General features: G+C 39.4%; 1 protein-coding gene across 1 annotated transcript; it reads right to left on the reverse strand.

The window, feature by feature from the left end:
• Nucleotides 1-273: 273 nt before the first annotated feature.
• LOC308417973 (small acidic protein) lies at nt 274-11,121 on the reverse strand. The gene is made up of 5 exons (XM_080913314.1): nt 10,920-11,121; nt 5,230-5,313; nt 2,919-2,979; nt 1,662-1,771; nt 274-744 (listed from the first exon to the last, which is right to left on the reverse strand). Exons 1-5 carry the CDS (start codon nt 10,980-10,982, stop codon nt 517-519), a joined length of 546 nt encoding a protein of 181 aa, XP_080769440.1. The 5' UTR covers nt 10,983-11,121; the 3' UTR covers nt 274-516.
• Nucleotides 11,122-27,039: the final 15,918 nt, after the last annotated feature.

Genomic DNA, 27,039 nt, shown 5'->3' on the forward strand with positions numbered 1-27,039 from the left:
CTAGTGTCCTGTGCTTGCTCTAGTCTGAGAGCAGAGACTACACAAGCAGGACTGTCAACCATGGTCTGTAGCTGCGGCGGCCACTCCACAATGGACAGGTCTACTTCAGCACAGCAGAATCGAGGGAGCACGTCACAGTATCAAATGAGTCACATAAGAGGAACATAGAACAACCCAAAAGATGAACATGAAAGAGCTACCACAGACAAAGCAAGTGTGCCCCACAACGCACCTACAGGGCAAGCGGTGGAGAGAGGGCTGATGATGCTAATATGAAAGGAAGCTGAGTACAGTATTTATTTCTCATTTTATACAACTCTGACTCTTTACAAAAATGGTTATAGTCATGCCCGGAGAAATGTAACCCATGGCATTTGAAAGCAAACACTCTTTGTAGTTATTTAAAAGGGCCTTTTAAAAAATTATAATACAAAGGTCTGTGCTCTATAAGCAGTCCTCCACTGTGCATTATAACAATAAGGCTTACTTTTAATACAAAGACTAAGTGTTTGGGAGTTATGAGCCACTGGACTTGACAAACATCATCTTATAGTTGCTCTTCCCATCTTTTTTGCTCTTCGGGTCTTCTGTGTCATCAGGATGCTCAGCAGCATGAAGCTCTTCTGCAGACTCCTCCTTCTCAGACTCAGAATCACTGTCCGAGTCATCTGGACTCTCAGCATCAGGAGAGTCGTCCTCATCGTCATCTCCAGCCACGTCACCTTCTCCATCATGATCTTCTACCTAGAACACCAACCAAAGGCCTATGAGGGAAAAACAAGCACCACTGGCCAGTACAGAAACGGAACTGGGACTGATCCTAATTTTTGTCTACCTTAAAAACAGCCCACTTAGTTGGGCATAGTAGTGCATGCCTTTAATGCCAGCACTCAGGAGGCAGAGGCAGGTGGATCTCTGAATTCAAATTCCAGCAGGGATTAAATAGTGAGACCTTGTCTCAAAATACTCCACCCTTGAAAGAAAACTTAGTAGTACTAGATCAGTATTTCATAAACAAATTAAAACCCCTGGCTGCTGAGGGAAAGACTGAGGACAGCCACTCCAGATTTTAAGGAAAGCTCCTCAGGAGCACTTTGTTGTCTCCCTCCTCTAACTTGAAATTTTCTGCTTTTCTCTTCCTGAAACAGCATCTGCCAGTAAATTCACACTGCACCAGTCACTGTTACACATCGGCACTTATTACAGAGACCAGTCAAGAAACAGCTAAGAAACAAACCTGAGCCAGAATTTTAAACTTATATCAAAGTTTTAAAACTTATTTTATGTGAGTACATTGTCACTGTCTTCAGACACACCAGAAGAGGGCATCTGATCCCATTACAGATGGTTGTAAACTACCATGTGGTTGCTGGGAATTGAACTCAGAACCTCTGGGAGAATAGTCAGTGCCCTTAACCACCGAGTCATCTCTCCAGCCCTACATGAAAGATTTTACCTTATGAGTGTTTATTCATATCTGTTAAAGGTCTGCCTAGGTTAAGTAAAATTTACCCTAAGCCAACATGAGAACACATCCTGTCTCTCTAGTGACAGAGACGTGCTGACAAGAAAGCGCTCTCCCTCTATTAGGGTTCTCGGCTGCTCTGGCAACCCAAAAATCAAACTGAAAGTGATCAAGTCCCAGTCGTGAGCCGTCATACCTCACTGAAGCCGAGCCCGCAGTGCCGCCGGTACCGTCCTGACAGTTTGCTGTCCATGCTCTGCTGGTACTGAGACTCCAGCTCTTCATTAATTTTCTTGTCTTCTTCCCCTGCGTGTCCATTGTACTTTGGTTATGATTCAGTCAAATCAACAAAAACATTTGATTACACAAAAAGACCCATAAAACAGAGGCTATTCTATTCAGGACTGAGATCTCTAACTGTGATTAACTTCACAATGTGTTCTGCGGACAGTTTCTGTAGTAAAGTTGTCACCTACTAAACAACACAGTACCCAACAAACATATTTATGGTGACTTTTAGGAGACAACCTTCTAAATTAAGTGTCTAATGATCACTCTGAAGGTTTTCTCCAAGTGACCTAAAAACCTCTACTAAACAAAAGCATCTATTTCTCAACAGAGAATAAAAATGAACAATTCTGCTCATAGCATTCAAGGTCATCTCAAGGTGGCCTGTCTTTGCTTCTCAGTTAATAAAACAAACTAAAAACCCAAGTCACTTAATATGCAGCATTTGTCTGTGCACACTTACTCTGCACTAGGAAGCAGAGCACTGAGAGCCTGTGAAGCCACTTGAAATGGAGGTCCCAAGACTGGGCACAGTGCTGTAGTGTGTAGGCAGGAAAGCACTTTTAGGTTCCAGTCACACACACTTGTGTTTCGGGCTGTTTTCTTCATAGGTCTCCCAATGTCTTTGGCATTTATTACCTCGTAAGCACAGCAAGGACTGTTGTGGTTTTTTTCATGCGCTCACATCACTTCGCTTTGCCACAATTCTCAATTTTAAAAGAGGAAGTATTAAATGCCAAAATCCCTTTCCTTTTTGCAAAGCTGGTGTTTTGCAATGGAACAATGCTAATCATTCTGAAGTAACTAATGTCAGAAAAATGAGAGATCAAATGATTTCTGAAATATACTATATAAAATAGGTCACATGAAGTGAAATGATTCAGTTAAAATTTTTGTTACGTTTAGATTATGCCATTAATTAATAACAACCAAGACTTTATTACTTTCCAGCAGACTGAATTAAAATCCAATTCATTTGCAGTTTTTATTAAAAATTTTGCCCATATATATGTATGTATTTCCTTTTCTAGTGTTGCAAAGCCAGGGCTTTAAACATGCTAGGCAACTGTTTCACCAATAGAATATATTTCCTTTGAAATGCTTTTAATTAACAGAGCCGTGTAATACAGATCTAGCACCTCTCCTTTAATTATGCTTTTCTTACCTGTTCGGAAGTGAGATGTTGATCTGTGATCTCCTATGACGAGACGACCAGTGTGTTCTTTCTGTAAGAAGGTAGAAAACTTGAAATTGCTTATTCAATATAACCACAGGGTGTTCACTATAATGTAATGGAAACTACTGCAGGCTTCTAGAATATTCTGAAGACTAAGGCATAAATCAAGATCTTTGTTTTTATGGAATTACATAAAAGGAAAGATTAGAAAGAGATACACAAATGTAAACAGTGAATTAGAGGATGCCAGAAAGTAGTGCCATTAAAACAAAACAGGAAATACTGTGACAGAATGAACTCAAAGGGGTAGATCAGGTCCAATGTTTTGAGACAAGGTCTCACTACATAGACCAGGCTAGCCTTCAACTCCATAAGAGATCTACCTGCATCTGCCTTCTAAGTGGTACAATTAAAGGCAAACACCACCATGCCTGTCCCAGGCTGGAATTTTAAAAGACACATATGAGAAAATTAAGCCAGCCCAAGCATTTTCTTTCTTGCTAAATGTGTGTTGTCATTTTGTCATGACCTCTTGTCCCCATCTCAATACTGGTTTCTCTATGTAGCGCTGACTGTTCTAAAACTTTGTAAACCAGGTGACCTGCAACCTAAGAGATGTGCCTGCCTCTGCCTCCTGAGACTAAAGTCATGTGCTATCACCATGCCTAGACCTACTTAAATTTCTTAAAACCTTTTCTACCATCTCTTCCTGATGCCTCAAGAATATCGTAGAAAGTAAGCAAGCAAACCAACCCCCAAAATGTATGTAGATCGAAAGCAAAATAAAACTTATCATGTACCAAGTAATCGAAAATGAACATTACTATTGACGATATACCACAACTAGCTAGTTCTTCATTAGATTACAATAAGCCCTCAATTTCAGTGTAATATAAAACACAACATTAAAAGGCACCTGTGGCGACAAATGTATGTCTTCCTGTTTCTCCCACCTAAGGACATATCTAAACTCCAAGTCCAGCCCTTTAGGCAAATATTTATATGATGGTAAAAAGCCTGTTAACTGGTAACCAAATTTTACAGATTCTGTTAGGATGTTTTTAGTACTGTCAGAATTTTCATCCTAGTACTTGATCATGTTCCCTAAAGTATTACTTTATATACCTTTAACAAATCTTTTATTTGTAGTGTGTACTATGAAAAACTGCAAATCATCAGGAAGCAAGGATCACTAATCCACTATAGAAATGCTTCCTAATAGCTCTGTGAGGGTCTGCCTTCCTCAGTCGCTCTCCACTCAGAACCCTCTGCTGGGAGCTGGGAACTGAGCTTGCAGATCTGCCTCCTACTACTTCTGGAAGCTTTCTTGTGCAGAAGCCAGAGGTAACTGGCCATTGTTGTATGCTCCCTCACACTAATGATTCTGTAATAATTTCGCTTTCTTCCAATGCACAACAGTCACCATGTCACCATTGGTGACACCCAGGACACAGAGCAGTGCTAGCACGTATTAGATAATCAGTAACTGCTGGTGAAATGCACCAGGGCTTCCCATATCCAACAAAAACAAAGGGTGGGGTTTTATCTTGGGGTGTTGAAAAGAAGAAAATGCTCTCCCAATGCTTTCAGATGTAGTTTATACAACAAAACGGCTAGGACAAGAAAGGCTTTCTTTCTTTCTTTTTTTTTTTTTAAAGATTTATTTATTTATATATCGGTACACTGTAGCTGTCCTCAGACACACCAGAAGAGGGCATCCAATCCCATTACAGATGGTTGTGAGCCACCATGTGGTTGCTGGGATTTGAACTCAGCACCTCTGGAAGAGCAGTCAGTGCTCTTAACCACTGAGCCATCTCTCCAGCTCCAAGAAAGGCTTTCAAAGAGTGCTTTCTCATCACATATGACTACACATTTCATTAAAGTCAGCCACTACAAGATACATGTAACATTCCTAAAATTAGGCTTCTGATAAGGATTATTCCCTCAGTTGCTACTTTAAAAGCTATGAAATACAGACTTCTGACTTTGTGCAGTAGCTATAATTGCTTAGAAATGCCTTCTATTAAAACCACCAGGCAGCAAGCAATCAGCTGAGTTTATACAATTCCAATTTTCTTCATACAGCCTCTAACCACACTGCCAAAGGTGCAGAAGAGCCCAGACTTGTTCAGAAATAGTATAAATTCAAAGTGTTTGGTTAAGCTAGGTTTATTTCCCAAAGCCAAAAATAAATCAAGCAGAAGAAAATGGAGCCTGAGATGCCCCATCCTCCTCATTTAACCCATATAAGCACAGCATTGTTTTTAAAAGATAAAAACAAAGATACAATGCTTACCTTTCCTGCACCCATAAGTCTCAAGAACTTTTGCTTTCTTTCTTCATTGCCCAAGTCTGCTGCCTCCCAATTGCTGGATCCAAGCTGCAAGACATTAGTTATCTTGTTTTTTGTTTCTGCATTTATAAATACTAAAATATTTACAGTCAATCTGTAACTCTAAGTTTTCTTCTGCCAGTTTTAACTAGCTGGGACTGGTGGTTCTTAGGAAGTTAATCAATGTATCACATCTGAGTTCTGCTAGGCCCCCTTCCCTCACCTCGTAGCAGAACTCTTAACTGTGTTAGGGCCACTGCTCTGTCTATAAAAGCCTGAAAATGCCAGCATCACAGAGAGTGCTCATACATTACTGTGCACATACTCCTGTGGGTCCTGAGCTCCAGAATGCAAATCTGTGACACCTACTGCCCTAGATCAAGCTGAGAGGGGACTAGAACACCCAGTACCAGAAGGCTGCTAGGACTGTTAAACAACACTTTACAAATTCTGGGTTTGGACCAGTGAGATGGCTCAGTGGGAGAAAGTGCCTGTTGCCAAGCCTGACACCTAAGTTTGATTGATCCCTGGGATTCCCAAGGTGGAAGGAAGGGACTGACTCCCATGTAGTGTGACATGGAATTATGTTGAACGTGCATGTATATACACACGTACACACAAAATGTAATAAATCACTCAAAAATATACTCTGCTGATATTCTAAGGAATAGCATGTTATTATTATCTTTCAAAGTTTTTTGTTTGTTTGAAAAATTCCAATTATTTATCAGACCCAAAATGTTCTAAGTTTTATTGTTTCTTAGAGATTTCCCAAAGAACAAGAAATAAAGTTTACTCAAAAAAAAAAAAGACTAAAATTCATTGTATCTTTCAAGTAACAATAGGTCACTGAACCCTTTTGTCAACTTAAGTACTACAGAATCCTAATAACTATATTTTCCTCTATATTTTGAAACAAATGTAAGATTTCATTATAATCTACCAACCATTTTCAGCCATACTATGAATGACTAAAAGTAAGGAAACAGAAAAAAGAAAACCTTTTTGTACTATATTGTATCCAATACTTTACTGTCAAATGTCCAGTCACCTGTTCCGCAGAATTTTTAATTTTTTACCCAAAAGAAGAAAACTGACAAAAGGCATTTTAGAACGAAGATTTTTAAAAAAGAGGGCCAGAGAGTTGTCAGTGGTTAAGAGCCATAGATGCTCATTTACAGAGCCTGGGTTTGATTCTCAGCACTGACATGGCAGTTTCCAACTGTTAGCACCTCCAGTTCTAATAAGTCTATGTTCTCTTTTGGCCTCCACGGGTACGAGGCATATACTTGGTGCACAGACATATTTGTAAGCAACATGCTTACACACACAAAAAACTAATAATAAAAAGAAAGCAAAATAACAGGCAGTACAGAATTATAGGCTAAAAATGAGTTATGTGCAAATAACTCAGGCTGATTCTTTGTATAATAAATGACTAGATGAGTTTTTCTAATCCACCAATCAATGTGAGACAAACAGGAATAAAGAATATGGTACCCTCATCCAGAAAGCCACTCAACGGGAAGGGTTCCGTTTTGCAGAAAGAGTTTCATTTTGCAAGAAGAGCTGGGACCATCTCATTTTTCTAAAAGGATGCTTGACTTTTACTTCATCTTTTATTATATGTGTACAACATTTACTTGATTTGTAATGGGCAAAGGCTGAAGGCAGGTGTGCATACAAAGGTGACTAAAAGAAAAAGATGATAAAGAAATGAAGACATTCATTGGATTGATCAATCTAACTAAAATATAATAAAAAATAAAAATGTTTTACAATTATGGAGCAAAGGTGAAAAACCTCCAACACAAAATGGTAAGTCCTCAAATTTCAAAGAATCCAAGTATTACATTTTTGACTATGAAGTGATGAGAAAGCTAAAACCTATTAGAACTAGATAAGCAGTCTCCAACCATGTTCTAGCTCATACATGACATCAATGAGCAATCAGCTGTATCCACGGGATGCCAACTCTTTGAGTTTATAGACTGTTAAAAATCAGAAACTGGTAGAGTAGGAGTTTAGATTTGTTATTGTTAAATTTAGATTAAAATTCCTAGTAGTCACTGATAGTTCACTTTTATTTTTCTGCAAATACGGCTGAAATATAAGTAATTTTGTAAACAGGGAGAGCAACTTCTCCTGGGCATATGAGTTACAGCATTTGCACCACACTACTTGTTCTTCTGAATTATATCTGGTGAGGAGATTATATGTTCTTGTAATTTTGGCTGCCTAAGTTACAAATCTCTATTCCTTTCCATGACTGCAGACCTTTTTATAGACCAATTAGTCTTAACTATCTAGATCATTATAATAAAGTACCACCACTACCAACTCTCATTCTCACTAAACCACTTGCTCTGTGAGCCAAGACTGACACTTAACTTACTTTTGGTTCCTTATTTACTAAGACTTTTCAGAAGTCTGTTTTATGATTGGTGTGATGGATGGCTCATGCCTATCTATAATCATGAGACGAAGGCAGCAGTGTGCTGAGTCTTGGGGGCAGGGGGCTACACAGAAAATTGAACACTAACTTCAGGTATACAGCAGCCCTGAATTGAAATCCCAACCCCTGGGGAAATAGCTCAGAGGTAGAGAACTTGCTTAGCATGTATGATGTCGTGGGTTTGACTCACGCACCCAAAACCAAACTAAACCACCACTAACAACAAAAGAAACCATCTCAATAATGCACTAAGAGTTGCATACAGGTTAAAAATCTAATATGAAAACCTGAAAAGCTGACTCTAAAGTTCTTTTGAATGCTAACATGACACACATTATTCACCTGACCTTACAAGGTCAGTAGGTGGACTCAGAATATTGTGTATGGTACCTTCAGGCACATTTGTGTATGCATGAAATAGGTCAATCTCTTACCTATATTCAGAACTTATCCTCAAGATAGCTCATTATAAATATGCAAATATTCCCAAATCCAACAAATTCTGAAACCTGAAACACTCCTGGTTCTCAGCCTAAGGGGCATTCAACATGCAATCTTCATTAACTTACAAATAACCTCCCATTTCCACTCCCTCTAGAGCAGTGGTTCTCAACCTATGAGACCCCTTTGGGGTGGCATATCAGATGTTTATAGTATGGCTCATAACAGTAGCAAAATTACAGTTATGAAGTAGCAATGAAAAATTTTATGGCTGGGGTCACCACAACATGAGGAACAGAATGAAAGGGTTGCAGCATTAGGAAGGTTGAGAACAACTGCTCTAGAGCTGCTCACAGTCCAACAAGCAAACCCATGGGCAGGTAAGAAAAGACACTAAGGCTCAGGAACTGCATGAGCTGCTCCCATGATGGCCACGGCTTCTGCTTTTTTCACACATACTGCATGGGGCCACATTAGCTCGTATTCTAAGAGCCACAGTTGCAAAACTGTAAAAAGCTAAAAACACAACCATCTAGCATCCAACTTTTCCAGTTTCCCCTTTATTACAAGAATACACTCAGGCTGGGGTTGTTCTTTACACATAAGGCCCAGGTTTCAATGACCAGTACACACATACCCAACAAGAACACAGCAGCAAACATCTTGACAACAAACGTTTTTACCTAAGTAACTATCTTTTACAAGCTCTAATCTTATTTTTTTTTAATGCACTGTTGGTTTTTGTTTCTTCCTTTCCAAGAACAGCAAGCCAAAATACTAATTCTGAAACACAGTGTCTAACGTCTCCCACTGATAGAACAGCTTTCATTATCCACTTCAAACCAGTGAAGCCTCAAGAAGCGTTCTTCATTACTCCTCGCCATGGGCTGCAGTCAGTTCTGCTCCTCATAGACATATCCCACTGACTATATACTCGAGATTACTTCTAGTCATCCTTTCCTAGCAGTGTGTTCGTTCTGAGATACGACATCTACTTCTAGTATCTTCTGGTTTTGTTGCCCTCAATTATGCATCAAGTCACTGAACCAAAAAAACAAAACAAAACAAAACTAAACAAAAAACCCAAAAAACAAAACAAAACAAACAAACAAACCCCTTGCAGTAGATACTAACACTTTACTGATAGTTGATTTTCTAAAATTACCCGGTAGATCTTGAAAATACAGATGAGCCTAACAAAAAAAATCAAGCAAGGTAACACCCAGTTAGCAGTAAAAATAATAAACATATGCAATGGAAACTAAGTTAAGAAAACCACTGTAGGAACATTACTGTATAATACCATAACATTAACATACAATCATTTTTATAACAGTATAGGCAAAGTCTCCAGTCCCAATCTTGAAATGCAACCATAATCACCTTTAAAGACAACAGTTACAGGATCTGAAATATATTGAAGTTCACCAGGCTCAAAAGTTGTGTTATTTCTAAAGTCTATTAAAGCAAGTATATGTGACATTCTAGCAATCAATTCACAGTTGGCATTAGGAAAAAAAACAATGTAGCAGCTCTTTCAGATCTATTGTAAAGTTTAGGTCACTAAAAAAACCTAGACAAGTTCCTAACAATGCAGAATGACTATATTAACAATGCAAGATCTAAGTTCCAGGGGCAGAGAAGACAAGGGACATGAATTAATCTCACAGACAACCAGTCATTCCTCCACACTTTTAAACTGATTACTAATTTTCCTTACAGGACTAAAATTTATTTAAATGCTCTTACTATTCTGGTCCTCACCCCATCCTCCAACCAAAGGAATGTTGTTCTTAGTATTCTCTCATTAACTACAAAATAATCCAGGGAACCCTTTATGGCTCACAGAGGACTTATGAAAGACACCAAGTTGCACTAAAATTCTGAAGCTGGCAGTGTTAATAAGAGAGACCAGCTTTCATCTGTCTCAAAGATGACTTCCTCATGTTCCCTTCCCACTAACTTCCCCATCAATGTCTCCAAAGGATTTCATTATAGAACCTAATTTTACAAGTACAAGTTACCTGCAGTTTCCATGACACCATGCTAGAACTAAGACAAATATAAACATCCTCTTTATTAATCGTTCACTTCCAGTATCTGGCATTGCAGTCAGTACTTAACAGGTTTTAAAGGGCAGTTTATCATTTAAATTGATAAGCTGAAGGCATGAGCATTCAAGAAAAAGATATTTGACATCAAAATGAGCTTCTGGGTCTCACTCCCTCTGACCTCGCCATTATTCCATTACTAAACTGTCTACCACAATCTTCGGCTTAATACTGGTCTCTGTTTATTATGAATGGTGTAGTAAACGACAGCAATTACCAGGACACAGCAAAAAAAAAAAAAAAAAAAAAAAAAGATTCGGACTGGAAAATTTGTCCAAATGATCAGTCACATTTCCCCATTGTCAGAGGAGCGTTTTAAATCTAAATCAGGAGTATGACATATCTATCCTTAAATGACTAAGAAATGAGCTTCACCGGCGCCCCCCAATAAGCAAAGACATCTGGATTAAGCTCTTTTTTTTTTTTTTTTTTTCTGTTCAACCCTTCTCAGGATTTCCTTCCTCAACCCCTCTTCCTACGCAGGTCTCTGGATTTCAGCTCAGGGCATCTTCAAACCTTCAATTCTAATAAGAAAAGGAAGACGTCCCTAGTTGCGCCCCCTTTCTTCGTGCGCTTATTCCTCCATCCACCCTTCCCGGCCTACCCCAGCCTTCAGTAGGCCTCAACCCTCATCCATTGTTATTTACATCGTCGTCGGGGGAGGCTGAACGTTTCACCCCGTGCGGGTGAGACTCCCGGGCAGCACTCATGGTAGCTGGGATCCCGACGGGGATATGCCAAACACACTCGCAGTTCTCCTCAAACGCGACACCAGCAGCTCTCACCCAGCCACCGGACCAAGCAGCGCCACTCCAGAACGCAGAGCCCCTCCGGGCCTTCTCCGCCACAGTCGTCACTGCTGCGGCCGCTCGCCACCCTGGAGCACACTGGGAGTTGTAGTTTTTTGGACTCACTCTTTACTGGTCTGACTAGGTCGTCTTTAGCGATTTAAACTACAATTCCCAGGAGGCCAAGAGAAGCCTCTCGCGCGGCGTGGCGGGAGTGCCCTCAGAGGCTACGCTTTCTTCGGCGTGTAGAGGGAGATTTCCCGCGGATGGGTATGATGGTGGTCGTTGGTGGAGAACTTCGTTGCCACAGAAAGGCCTAGAGTGGGTTTTCGTTTTTTTTTGTGTGTGAGGTTCTTCCCTGTTAGCAAACACATTCACCATAGTTAAACACAGGTTTTAATGTAATATTTGAGGGTTTTTGAATAGGAGTCCTCTGCCCAAGACAAAAAAAAAAAAAAAAAAAAAAAAAAAAACCTTTAAAAAAAAATGGCTTCTTTCCCCACCCTAATGTTGTGGTCTCTATTGCTCGCACCGGATATCTAGGCAATTATGATTAGTTAATTTATTATTTTGTTTTGGTACTTACTGAAATAAATTCAGTATGATGCTGAAGGCTTGTTAATTGGCTGTCTTTTAAACAGGCCCACCCTCAGGAATTGTGGGCCGTTTTCCACGGGCCTTGGTGTAGTCTTGGTGTAGGTAGGAGTGACCCAACCCTCTGACCCCTTTCTTAAGGTAGATATTATTTGAAACCTCATCGACTGAAATCTATGCCAGAAAATCCTGTATCTTTTTTATTTTTCTTGGGGAGGGGTGAGTTTTCTACAAATTTAATCTCTTTTAAAGTTAGAGTACAGTAACATCCACAACCTTTCCCAACTGTCTCCCCAGTCTAGTTCCAACCACTCTTAGGATAGATACTTTGCTGCCCTTCCCATTTGCAGTCCTGTTTCTGTTTCCTTTTCCCCCATTTCCCTGCCCCTTTCCCAGCTCCAACAAAGAGTAAGCTTCCACAAGATCTTGTACCCCAGGGTTCAGATACTGAAGATAAGCTTTTATACATTAGGGTGTCTGAGTTTTCATCTACAGTTGAACCTAACATTCTGTCAGGATGACTTTCCCTTACTTATTCGGAAGCTTTCCAACCTTGATTTTTTTTTTTAAATCTTTATAAACAAATAGCATGACAGTACACATCTAGTATAGATCTCCATACTGAGTGGTCTGTGAAACACCTGCCAGCTTCTGCACTAAATAGTTACTCTAGCTGAACTGCTTGTATTGAAGCACTACTGTCCTAAATTTCAGATGGTGATGAACCACTGATAGAATTGTGCCCAAAGTGAGGCCTGACTATGCCTGTAAACCTCGTATCTGGGAGGTGGTAAAGGAAGATCAGACGTTGAAGATCATCCTCTCCTATATAATGTGTTGTAGGTCAGCCTAGGCTACAGTGAGACCTCTCAAAAAAACTAAATAAAAACAGCACCTCCCCAACAAAACATCAAAGCTTATAACTGTACACACTGACAAGACTGTCTTAATTTATGCAGTCACTGATCGATTCTATTCCTTTATTGTTGAAGCAGAGAATAGCTTTTAAATAAATTATAGGAAAATACAGTTGGAGCCATATTTAATACGCCTAACCAAGCAAAACAGATTAATCTGTTATTTCTGTGTTAAACCACAATAAAGAAACAAACCTATGAGGAAAATATTTTTAGAAGCTGTTGCTTAATCACTAGAATTAAAATATTTCACCTACTCACTTCATGAACCTACTTAGTTTTTATAAAGGCAATTACAATGGAATTCCATCTAAGTAACAAAGTAGGATGATTATAATTCACTTCAAATAGATTTGAAAAATTGTAATAAAAACAATTTAGAACTTTTAGTCATGATACCAACAAACGGCCTGATAGCTACTTAAAGATAGGTAAGTGATTCTAAGATAAGGAGGGTTATCACTAAGGTTAGTAGCTACTAAATAATTTTAGCTTTAGTAATGGATAAAAATCCAGAAAAAAATTAACAGATTAATAAGGTGCTTTTTATTCACCAGATTTGTGGCACATCTGGATGACCATGTCTTCAAGTTATCATAAAGCATCATTGAATAGACTGTATCATTTGACTAAACTTGACTCAGTTCACGTTCAGAAAGACATGAAGATGAAACTGTATAGTAGTATCAATATATGGCACAGAGACTAGTAGTATTCTCCATTGTTAACAAGAAGATCAAGACCATCCCAGCTCCACTTTTTGTTTCTGTGTTTTCTAGCACAGTGCCACAGAGTTGTTGGTGAATGTCTTAAGTTTATACTGTCTCAGGTACTCTCTGCTAATCCTTAAATTTACCAAACACTTTCAGTGGGTACCTGACGGACATATTTTCTGCATTCAAGGAATTTACATTTTAAAAAACATTTATTTTATGCATATGAGTACACCATTGCTGTCTTCAGACACACCGGAAGAAAACATGGGATCCCATTACAGATGGTTATGAGCCACCATGTGGTTTCTGGAAATTGAATTCAGGACCTCTGGAAGAACTGAGCCATTTCTCCAGCCCAGGAGTTAACATTATAATTGGAACAATTTAAGTTCAGTTTACCGATTAACCATATTCATCAAGACAATTTGCCAAAGAGGGAAATGAACAAAAGTGGTTACTGAATTACAGTTGGTGGAGTTTCCAATGTCTAGAGAATGAACCTCTAAGGATTATTTTCTTCTAGATGAGTATTCACTTCTATTGTTAAGAAATACCTAACTCTTCAGATACATTTTTTAAATAGTGAAAACATTTCTCCTATCTTTCCTTACCCCTGATGTTTAGAAACAAGGTTTCACTAGCCCACTTTGCCTGGAATTCTATGTAGCACACTGTGTCACTGAACTCATGGTTTTCCTCTCTCAGGCTCTCAAGTACTGGGATTACAGATGTGTTTAGTTTTACCTGGCTTTTACCTACACCAGGACTTCTTACCCTTATCTAACTTTAACTTAGTACCTATTCACCAACTTGCCCTGGCTTATTTTTCTCAGTTTTCTTAGCCTCTGGTAAACACTCTCCACTACCATGAGGTCAACTTTTAAATAATCCATGTGTGAATGAACGAATCACTCAGGACTTGGCTTTCTGTTTCTCATTTATTCCACTCTGTGCTCTCCAGTTCCGTGCATAATGGCACACATGACAGGATTCCATTCCTTTGTAAGGCTGAATGTTGTGTATATATACTATGTCATCTGTTCATCATTGATTGATGCTTAGCTTGCTTCCATTTCTTGGCTATTATATAAATAATGCTGAGATAAAAATGGGAGCACAGATGTCTCTTCAACATAGTGCCTTCATTTCCTTTGTATACATACCAGTTGGATGATTGCGGCGCACCATATGATAGCTCTATTTTTAATTTTCTAAGAAACCTTCATGCTGTTTGCTATAATGGCTGTACCAATATTCATCCATTAGTAGTGTGTGAACTTCGTCTTTATTCAGCATCCTCGATAGCAATATATATACTCCATACTATTTTTTTCTGGATTGAGGCAATCCGCTCTGATTTTTGTTTGTTCTTCTCTAACGTTTGGTGTTGGTGAGCATTTTCTCATCTCTCTGTTGCCTGTATGTCTTCTTTTCAGAAATGTTTATAACCTCTGCTAGAGTTTGACACCCTCCGACACACCCTCAAGGCCAAGTTCAATTTTTAAAATTAATAATTTTATATGTTTTGAGACATGGTCTAGAGCTCAGGCAGGCTTCAAATGTCTCATCCTCTTGTTTCATGTTTATTAAGTTTGGGATTACAGGTGTGTGCCACCATGCCTGATTCAAATTCAATTTTAAATTGAAGCTCTCAGAAAAATATTCCAGCTATTGCCTCTGAGTGTATAAAAGAATTTATCACCATCATCATCATTTATGTGTGGGGGTGTGTGCATATCCGTGCTGTGGCTGGAAGTGTCTAAAGGTGTGGGCTTTCTCCTAAAGCTGGAATTTCAGTTGGTTATGAGCTGCTTGATGTAGGTGCTAGGAATTAAACTTGCATCTTTGTAATAGTAGGATGTAGTCTTAGCAGCTGAGCCACCTCCCAGCCTCATCTGATTTCTAGTACTGTACAGTTAATGAGTCAGGGGTCATAATGTGCTTTATTTCTTTTAGTTTTCAAAAACCAACACACATGCTGGACATAGTGGCACACGGCTTTAATCCCAACACCTTGAGTCCTCTGCTAAGAAGTATGTCCTCTTAATTGCTGATTCCACTCTTTAGTCCCTCTCCTCTTCTGTCATAGATATTCTCTTGCCTTCTTTAGTAAAAAATTTCCTACCCCTCAAGATTTCTTCTCTCATGATGTGTGAAAAACATAATAAAAAGTATTGTGTTGTCTGTTTATGCATATATGTGAATGAGCAAATACTTTAGAAGTTATTATTCCCCTTGTCACAAATAAAACATATGCTTTGGTATTTTTGGTTTTTGTTTGTTTGTTTTTGTTGTTTTGAGGCAGGGTTTCTCCGTGTAGCCCTGACTGTCCTGGAATTCACTCTGTAGACCAGGCTGGCCTCAAATAGGCCCTGAAGGGAGGGACGGAAGAGCTGCCTCTGCCTCCCAAGTGACAGAACTAAAAACATGTGCTTTGATAATGAGTTAAAATATTTTAAAAATCAAAACAAAAAGCACGATCTAGGTGTGGTGGTACATACCTTTAGTCCCATCACTCAGGAGGGTGACGCAGGAGGATTATGAATTGGAGACCAGTCTGGACTCTCTAGCAAAATAAATCAATAAATCAAATAATGCATTTATAATTTCAATCTTTCAGACATTGTATTTTGTGCACAAGTAACTCTCTTGTAAGCTAGGCTAACAAAGCACATATTGGTTGACACTCCTTCTGAAATTTAAGAGTATAGAGATGAGCATGTTTTTGATGATTTTTATTTCAGTATTTCTGAGGAGAAAAGACTAAGATCGTTTAGCTGTAATAACTTTCAGTTTTGAAATGAAGCATGTTAAACTGTCATCCTAAATCCCCAAGCACAGAATTACAATATCTTAGTTTTATATAGAAAACACACACTTCATATGGGCTCTTAGAAATTGCCCCTGCATATTTAATGGTGCGTGGATCCCTTTTTGGTGTTGCTCTTAAATTGTTGTTTGGTGTTGCTTGTTTTAGAGACTGGCATGAGGTTATTGGGGTTGAGCGTAGGAAGAACTCAGTACTACAAAGGAAATCAAGTGGGAATGTCAGTACAGGCAGCAGCCCTATCTGGGCTGTTAACATTTAAAAAGCCCTTTCAGGGACTAAGGAAATAAAGGCTACAAATGTCTGGAGCTTGAAATGGTTTTTATACTTTTGAACCTGTTATAAAAGCTTTTCTTAGAACTCTGTTTCATCCTCCCTCTGCCCCAAACAAAATAGTTGGAAGGAGGTGGGAAAAGAAGATTAAACTGAAAAAGACCAGACATAAAGGATGCTGCTCATAGCTTATTTTAAATTTCTGAACTATTATAAATGGGAGAAAGAGGGAGCATGGCCATATTTGAAAGTAAGGGAAAATCAGAAGGGATCATGTCCTTGGCAGACTGCTGTCAGCGGCTAGTGGCACCAACAGGCACATGGATTTCCTGCAGGAACCACGCCCGCACGCACACACACAGGCACACACACACCTCTTGGTTGTGCTGCTCCTAACTAGTTTGTAAACAAGCTGTAAAACCAGGCTGTATATTGACACTCCTTCCTGATGCCCTATTTAACTAAACAGTGTTTTGTGCCTTTCAACAGCAAGGTTTTAGAAGTTGATCAAAGTCATGGAATTTTGGTTCTTGTAAAGTTCTTTACAGATTATAGGACTTTCCTTCTTTGTTTTATGATTTATTCATTATTTTTAATTTTTTACTTATTATTTTAGGAGTATTGATGTTTTGCCTGCATATATGCCTGTGTGCCACATTCATGAGTTAGTGTTTTCTTTATTGTGTCAATTTCCATCTTAAATTCCTTCTTCCATTCCTTTATCTCTTTGGTTCTGTTTTCCTCTAGTTCTTTGAGTTCTTTGAGTGTTTTTCTTGTTTCCTCTTTAAAAGCTTCTGATTCTTTTTGCTTTTCCTCCCGTTCTTGTTTAAGGATCTCTATCAGCGTCTTGAGGTATGATTTTAGGTCTGCGTCTTCTTTTTCTGGAGTGTTTGGCATTCCAGTGTTTTTGCTGTGATGGGAGAGCTGGGTACTGGTGTTGCCAGGTTGTCTTGGTTTCCTTGGGATATGTTCTTTCGCTTTCCTCTTGCCATTTTGTTGTCAGTGATATGTTCTTGCCTTTGTACCTGGTCTGTGTCCCTGGATCTCCGCTGGTCCAGGTGGCGGATGGTCCAACCCCTGTTCTGCGCCCCAAAGCCACCAGGTGGGAACAGAGGTCCCAATGCTGGGTTCCTGGTCCCTGGATCAGGCAGGGCAGGGCGTGTTTTCGGTGCGCACTCGGCAGAGATCTCTCTGCTCCCTGGCTGCTCAGATCCCCTTCTCACCAGTCTTTAAACCTTTGGGAACTGCTGGTCCAGGTGGCAGATGGGCCGAGCCCTGTTCCCACATTCATGAGTTAGACGGTTGTGAAACACCGTGTATGCTGAGAACTGAACCTGGATCCTATGTAAGGGTATAGTCAGTACTCACAACGGCTAAGTTATCTCTCCAGCCTCTATTCATTCATTTTTTTTTAACACTGAGAAAAAAAACTGGTACTTGAGGCAGAGACAAACTTCAGTGGTAGGTCCTTGCCCAGAATGTCTAAAGTCCTGGGTTCAACATCTACTACATGAAAACAAACAAGCAGAATGAAGACAAAAATGAGCCTGGTGGCAGCAGAGCCCATCTTTATCCCAGCACTTGGGGAAGAGGCAGGTGGATCTCTGAGTTCTAGTCTAGTCTGGTCTACAGAGTGATTTTTGTTTGTTCCTTTCTCCCCTCCTCCTTTCTTTTTTGGCATTGTAAACCATCAAGATTTAAGAGGAAATCCAAGTCTACATATGAACTCTAATAGTACTTAAATTATAAGCTTTAAAAAAATCCTGCAGTGTAATATAAGTGCTAAGTTTTTAGTTTAGTTTTTAAAAATTTGTTAATGTAAAAAAAAAAAAAGAGTGTGGGGGCTGGGGAGATGGCTCAGTGGTTAAGAGCACTGACTGCTCTTTCAGAGGTCCTGAATTCAACTCCTAGCAACCACATGGTAGCTCACAACCATCTGTAATGGGATCTGATGTACTCATACATAAAATAAATGAATAAATTAAAAAAATTTGTTAATGTGACCTAGGCTAAATTGGCTTAACTTTTTTACAGAACTAAATTAAATTTATTCTAAGGCTTTCTGTTTCTGAACTCTGTAATTCTTTTAATTAAGTATGAAAATAATTTTAACAAACTCATTGAGAAACAACTCTCATAGTGTTTAGTGCCTGTAATTCTAGCCCTTCAGACACTAAGGCAGGAGGCTCACTTTATCCTGACATGGAGTTTGAGGCCAGCCCCATATACACAGCAATACCTTGTCTTGGAAGAAACTCCAAAATTCCAAACTCAAATAACAATTTAAAAAAATTCCAGGAATAGCAGGAATCTTAACCAAAACAAAGGATGCATGAAAAAGACACACAGAAACCTACTGCTATGTAAGCTAATTTAAAAAAAAATTAAATTTTTCTAAAATTCAAATTATAATGAATTAGTGATAAAAACATATTTGTATTTTGTGATTTTTTTCTGAAGCAGTAGCATACTACAGAGATGAGCATCAGTCACAGATGCTCCTTTGTCAACAAGTGAACACGTCCACATTGCTGCCCTTGGTCAAAAAATGAAGTCTTTTCAGTGCCCTGAAGCCTTCTCTCCTGGCCATTACCTTCTGTGAAGATCATAAATTAATTTTCTCACTATCTGAGTTCATTTGACTAGTATAGCATGTGTGCCTTTCTACACAGTGTCTTCTTTAGCAGTATTTCTTGGGCCATTATTGTTCATATATGATAGCATCTGCTCCACCCTGTTTCTGAGTCATAGTCTGCTATATGACTTTACACCAATACAGTATAAGATGAGTTGATTCCAGTTTTTCACTATCGCGAGCTATCCAATTATAGAGACTTTTGTATATTTTACACATATGAACTGGGGTTATGCTTAGGAATGGAAAACAATCATAATTGGTTTTTCAAAGGCTCTGAATCTCTTTATACTCTTTCTCTTGCTTAGACTGTATAATTGGATCAGATTCTTTTTGTCTGTTACAGTAAGCATTTGAAGAAGAAACAAATATGTAGATATATTAGCTTGATAATGTCTGTTTATATATATATATATGTATGTATATGTTTTTTGAATTCCTTACAGCTAGTGTGATGGGAACTGATTTTTCTCATTTTTTGTTCTTTCAGAGAACTGAGTAATTAGAAAAAAGGTGACACTTATTTGCTTTCTTAGCAGAATAATTTTTGTTTTCGGAGACAAGGCTTTTCTGTATAGCTCTGGCTGTCCTGGAACTCTCTCTGTATATAAGACTGGCCTCGAACTCACCGAGATCAGCTTGCTTGTGCCTCCTGAGTGCTGGAACAAAGGCTTGTGTCACTACAGCCTGGCTCAGAATAATACTTTATTTCCTTTAACTGTTAGTTTTCTTGAATGTATAGTGTTTTCTACTTTGAGCAAAGAGACAATGTTATGTATTTTTTTCACTCTTCCTTTAGTTCCTAATTCTTACTGAAACTCTAAGTCTTACTAAGAATTTTGCTTCTTTTAGACTATCCACAACAACTTACCATAAGCTGTTTCTTCAAGGAAAAGAAAACACCACAAGCTAAATTTAAAAATCCTATTTATTGTGTAGATTGTGATATAATGCCACAAATATGAGTCATAATAGAATTCATTTTTTCTATAGTTATGTTGTGGGAAGTAAGAAGATGGGGCTGAGCTTGGTGGTTAAGAGCACTCACTGTCCTGGGTTTATCTTGTGTATATCTTGTGTGACGGTGTCAGATCTTGGAGTTACAGACAGTTGTGAGTTGCCATGTGGGTGCTGGGAATTGATCCCAGGTCCTCTGCAAGAGTAGTAAGTGCTTTTAACCATGGAGTCATCTCTTCAGTGCCTGGTTTTAATTTCTAATACCCAGGTTGTGCAGCTTACAATCACCTGTAACTCCAGCTTCAGGGGATCTAACGCCCTCTTCTGGCCTCCTTGGGGAGCCACACAGACACACACAGACACACAGACACACAGACACACACACACACACACACACACACACACACACAGACACACACACTAGAGAGAGAGAGAAGTAAAAATTGAGTCTTTTTACAAAGTAAAAGAAAAACAGATAAATTAATATTAGTGTAAGTTTTAGAATACCCAATATTCCTAAAATAGTACAAGCACAATAATCATAATAACATGTAATCATAATAAACTCAACTAGTGAGATACCATCTTTTCTTCAGCAATCCGGTATTTAATATGACAGCACATCTAAGTCAGAGTAGTCACATTTCCTGTCCCAAAAGTTACAGGTGGCTGTTGGGTGCCATATTAGCCTTCAGAGGTTTGGGCTTATTGTGATAGAATGGAGTGCTCTGTGCTGCACAAGGTAGCTGTGACTTACTGCTAAGCACACTTTCAGCAGCATTCCATCCAGATGAGCACTAAAAATGGGCAATTAGTCAGTGTCACATAGGGTTTTGAGTTTCTAAAATGATCAGGAAAGTTCACTGGACTCCAGGACTAAATATCGCTGTTTGAAACTTCTCTAACAGGGCTGTCTCGACGGATTCTGAACAACAGTTTTCAACTCAGAGCTTTGAAGATGATAGAAGTCCAGACTATTCTAAAGTAATCTGCATATTAGAATGAGAAATAGGAAGATCCATGTCTTGCCGGCAAGAAGAGCCACAGAAAATTAAAGGCTACGCCATGCAGAACTGCTGGTAGGTAAACATGAATGCATAGAGCACCATCAGGCTTCTGTGGGGAAACAAGGCCTTGACTTAGTAATCGTAGGGTAACTGGGAAATCCGGCAACTGAAAAGGGTCATGGGAGCAATAACTTGTTTTTCTAGAGCAATTGTATGCAATTTAAGTTTCTTGTTCAATAAGGAAAATACATAACCTTAGAACTGTAGTATAGCTCAAATAGTTACCATTTTAGAAATGAATACTGTTATGATGCCAAAAGTAAACTAATTCATATTTTATTATTGCTTTTTAAAATTTGCTTTATTCTTGGAAAACCAAAAAAAATTACTTCATTGTTTTATGGGAATGGGTGTCTTACCTGCATGCATGTTTGCGTGGTGTCTGCTGAGATCTGAAGAGGGTGTCAGATCCCCGGGCCTAGAATTGCAGATAGTTGTGAGCAACCATGTGTGTACGGGGAATCAAGGCTGAATCCTCTGCAAAAGCAGCTCTCCGATTCCTACTTTATCCTTTTTTCCCCTCCCTCCCTCTGTCTGTCCTTTACCCCTCTCTTCTCCCTCTTTCCTCTTTGTTTTTCCTTTACTTCCTCCCTCTGTGCTCTATAGAGCATAGCCTGGTCTGAACTCTGGGTGGTCCTTGTGCCTCAGCCTCTTGCTTTCTGAAATTGCAGGCATCAGTTATCACGCTAGTTTATTGCTTACTTTAACAGTTGCACATATTTTACATTTTGTTTCAATTTTAGAGTTAAGCTGCCTAGCTGGAAAATATCAGTACATTTTTAGGGACAAAAGATGATTCCCCATGAAAGTTAATTTTAGAGGCTATTGGAGATCACAGAAATGAAGCAATGGCTGGGTCTTGAGTTTCTGCTTTGAAAAACAGATAACAGAGTAGGCAATAGTCAAATTTGAGATCATATTAGTTAACACAGGGAGTAGACACACCAGGACTTCAGATAACAGCTAGTAGATGAAGTTATGCAGGAAACAAAGGAAGTCACAGCAGGCTCTGGTCTGCACCTCAGGAACATTAGAACGTACAGAGAGAAGAGACAGCGGCTCTAGGTGAGGGTGGAATGAGCAGGAGAGGACAGTCCTTGGAGGCTAAGCAAGGCGAGCAGACACAAAGCAAGTGACTGCTGTTGGCATTGAGTGCTGATGAATAGTTGCCTAGCAGAGATGGATTTTGCAGCGCCTGGTTTAAATTCTGCCTCTCTGATGCTTACTAGTTGTATAACAGGCAACACTTCATTTTACGTCATCATGTCCTGGTTTTATCATCTTCAGAAAAAGGGATAACCCCTTCCCACACATGCTTGTGAGGATTAATGAGCTGTCTGACAAATGGCAGATGCTCAGTTCATACGAGTTTCTTTCTGTTCTAGCTTTGTGATGCCCTTTGAAACGGAACGGGTTGTGCATAGCCATCTGTTACAGTAACAATAAAAGAATCTGCTGCTTCTGGTCCCCGGAGTCTCACTCCACGGGAGTTCTTTAGGAGCTGCTCCAGTGTGGAGCTGAGCGCTGTCCCCTAAGAGGTTAGTTACCAAGCCTTGTACACACATCTCATTCCGAGGGCCCGCACTGTATTTATCCTGCGCTAGTGCGGGCACCCATGGGGCCACATGGCACTGCGGGGTATCTTTATCTTAGTGGCTCCAAGCCCTCTCCAAGTACTCACAAACCCCAGCTTCCTTTGACCCAGGCATGGTCTCTCTCTGCAAGGGCAACAGAGCTGGATCTGCACACTCCAGCTGCCTCTCAGCCATTGCTTTCACATACTGTCCTCCACAGCCCGGTAACAAATCAAGACTCAATAATCAATAATTTAGCAAACAGATTTATATGTTAAATTCTCAATTCACAACACATCCAAACAAAAATCCACTGCCAATTAATAAAGATATAAATCGCCCACCTAGACAAGATAAAATCTATCTAGTTCACTTTGTTCTGAACCATCTTTTTCTGCCACATCCATCAGTCAATGAGATTAAATCATTTCTGAAAATTCTACAGTTTTGTGCAAAGCCCTAATATAGATAGTGTTGTGTGGGGTGGTGGGCTGTGAAAGGTATCCTGGTTCCTGGTAGATAAGGTAGAAACCCTGGAGACCCTAAGGGACGGTAGGCACTTTCCTAAACTCCCAGGAGGCCAGGAGTTTCACACCCCCCTGTAGAGAGGTTTGTGGCCTTCAGTCACATAGAAGCAGGACCATGCCTTCCCATATGTAGATGAGATCTTCCCAAGCTCTCAGGGCAAGCTGTCAGACCCTGACCCACTCCAAAACTGTATGTAAGAATCCTATCTAGAAGGAATAAAGGTGTGTAAGAATCACTCAGTCGTCTGAGAGCTTCTGTCATGAGAGCTGCAAAACTGCCGCTAGGGGAAGAAATATGCTCTCCCAAAATTGCTCCAGAAGCTCCCCTGCACCCTTCACCAGCTAGCCAGTCTCCTGCTGGCTCAGCCAGCCCTCCTGGACCAACTGCAGAAGCTGTTCTCCCTCCCTGCCTGAGTCCCCTCCCCTTCGCCTGAACCCATGCACCTAGCTGGACCAGAGATCTCCGTGGAAAACCTCCAGTATGAAGGCCCACAGTGTTGGGGCAGAGTGTTAGCTCTTTGGAATACTTACTGAACATGCTAAGGATCCTATGTTGAATTTCTAGTACCACAACAAAAAACCACAAAAAACTCCAGAACTAAACTACATCTTAAAATTAATTTTAAAGTTAGCATAAAATGACAGGTATACACACAACAGAGTATTCAAAGTATCTATATGTGTATGTGTGTGTGTGTGTGTGTGTGTGTGTGTGTATAAACTTACTGAGTGTGGTTGCATTTGCCTGTGATCCCAGCACTCAGGAGGTAGAGTTAGGAGGATCATGAGTTAAAGGTCAGTCCAACTACATAGCATACCCCAAGTTAAAAAAAAAAACCAAAACCAAAAACAATAAAACCTCCCCCCCCCAACAAAAAAAAAAACAAAAACAAGAGGGGGAGGGGGATTTGATAGGAGGATTCAAGAGGGGAAACCAGGAAAGGGGATGGCATTTGAAATGTAAGTTAAAAAACAAACAAAAACAAACAACCCCAAAGACACATGGTGAAGAAGCAAGATGGCTCACTTTATGGTACCACCAAGTCTGACAACTGGAGTCAATCCCTGGGACTCACAAGGTAGAAGGCGAGAACTGACTCTTAAAAATTGTTCACTGGCTTCCACACATGCACTGTAGCACACGTGTCTGGGCATGAGCACACACACTTGGTGAACAATGGCAACAAAGTTATATCAGTAAAATATCATCTGCAAGTGAATCCAATGTAGACTCTAAGTGCACCGTGTATCAGTCGAGGTTTTTATTTCCTTATCAGAGGAAGCGGAGCGCTGACAGCAAGAGGTGGAAGGGAGGATGTGATGCATTCTGGTTCTGGAAGGTGCAGGAAGGAACAATCTTCTTTCCGTACTATTTTCTTCTGACTCCTTTTTCCTTTTGGAGACTCATTTTTGTCTTGCCTTTATTTGAACTTAAAGTTATAGCCATAAAACTGCTTTTAGAGTTGGTTAAGGTGCTGCCTCTTCAATATCAACGGTGGAAAGCATTGGGACAACTTAAACATGAACTGTGACACACTTGTTTCTCAGATGAGTCTCTGGTGAGAAACTGTGTTAAGTATAGTACTGCGTGCTTTGGCTGAAAGTAATGTCAAAGCCTCAGGTCTTAAACTTGTTTGCAAGATAGCTATTATTCTGGGAGGATGAGACCATCTGAATAGTGATAAATTACCATTTTAAGTTACTAATTTAAGTTATCTACTTTAAGGTTTAATGTACTGATAATCTGTTCCAGACATAACTATCTTAGACTCTTATAAATTAAATTACAATTTAATGCATAGTATCTAGCAGGCAATATTTTTAGAAAATTCTTTTTATTCTATTATCTATCAATCATCTATCTGTCATGTGTTTATCTATCTGTACATCTATCTATTCTTGTCTTATATAATTAAAAAAGCCATTTATTAGTTCTCTTTCTCTCTCCTTCAACAGAACAAAAGCACAATATATATTTCTAGACAAGAAAGAATCCCATTAAAAATGCAGGGTTTTTAAAATTTTACTTTTAGTTTTTAATTGTGTCTGTCTGTGTATGTTCATGTGAGTGCAGGTGACCTTGGAGATTAGAAGAAGGTATCAAACTCCCTGGAGTTGGAGTTAGAGGCATTAGTGAGTTGATGGCCATGGATGCTGGCAATCAACTTGGGTCCTAGAATCACAGTGCTACTGTGGCCTATAGGTAGGAGTATGGGTGCATCAGGAGCTACCGTTCATATAGTTTATATACTGAAGGTATACATATTTCCTAGCAAAACTATGCATTTCTTACATAAAGGCTTGGCTTAGACAAGTGGACTGATGGGTTAACTAAAGTCTCTCTGTGTTTTAGGTGTCTGTGTCTAACTTCTATTGGCATGGGGCTTTTAAAGCAAATGTATCTGGTAAATTACTTATTTCCCCTTTCAAAACTAAGAAGTTTCTATCTGGCATGCGGTTGTCCTTACTAGTTGCTTTTGGATAGACTTTGGTCCCAGAACAGCAGTCTGTGCATATTTCTGCCCAGAAGACTTTCAGGTGACTAGTACTAAGGTTTATTTTAATTCTGATCATTTTCTTTTTTGTCTTAATAATAAAGTCACTCCCCAGTTTAGCTGCTACCCAGTGATGGGATTGTAGGCATCTCCTTAACCTGAAAAGGTACATTAAGAACGCAGGGGCATTCTGTACTTTGCTGAAAGTAATTCTGTGTGTCTTACTTCAGTTTATTTACTTTTTTTCTGCAGAATTACTGTAAAGGTTTTCTATTTCACTCATTACAGCACAGTGTTTTTCACATTTGAATAGACTGCATCAACATGAATTCTTTATAAGGACCTTAAAACAAACTTTGCCAAGTCCCAGAATACAGAAGTGAATTCACATCCCAATACTCAGCTGCCTCATGAATAAAGGAGAGCTTGTGCCTGACACTTTGAAGCCATAGCTGTTAAACCATACAGAATATTTACTTCAATAAATCATTATAAGAAAATAAGGTACAATTATACCCACAGAGAAAGAGAATTCAAAACACCGATTTATGTGTTTCAGTGCCTGCTCCCTCTCCCACCGTGTTTTGAATTTCAGGCCATGTTTGTCATCTTTGGCTGCTCCTTGTATCTTTAAACTAATGGGCTCTTCTTGTTCTTTATTTTATTTTTTACATTACTCATTAAGTGTGTTATTTTTTTTTTGACACACAGACATGATTTGAATAGTGTACCAAGTTTCGCATTTAAAATGAACTATATCTCTTTTCTTAGCTAAACAAAAAAATTAGAAAGAAGTGTTAATTTATTTTAAATAACATTAGATATAGTTGCTTAAATTTGTGACATATGAACTGAAATTTCATGTGAAGGATTTTTTTTTACATCATTTTGAAGTATTTCTGAGAAAGAAGAAGAACTGGCTACAATGGAAAGAAGACCACTACTTTATCCCAGCCTTGACTGGGCATGGCTGTTTGCCTATAATCTCGGCACCCAAGACACCTGGCCAGGATAGCTGTGAGTTTGAGGCCAGCCTGAGCCACACAATGGAGAGATGCGTCTCAGTTGAACTAGTTTACTTATTCACAGTGATAACAGTCCTGTGGAAAGATACATTTGTTCACACATGCCTATTTCAGGCTTTTGAAAGGTAAAATATCCCAAACCCAGGAGAGAAGTGGTAAGGTAGGAAAAGGAGTGACAGTGAGTTCAATGAAGAGTCCAGCAGGCAGGACTGGGAGGCAGAGGCAGAAGCAGAGGCAGGCGGGCTCTGAGCGTTGAGTCCAGCCTGCTTACACAGTGAGCGCCAGGCCAGCTAGGGCTACATAGGAGACCCTATCTATAAATAAATAAGCAAGCAAGTAAACAAACAAAATATCAGATAAGGAAATTTGTGC

Source organism: Micromys minutus (assembly GCF_963924665.1).
Source record: "Micromys minutus genome assembly, chromosome: 2".
Classification (NCBI taxonomy): domain Eukaryota; kingdom Metazoa; phylum Chordata; class Mammalia; order Rodentia; family Muridae; genus Micromys; species Micromys minutus.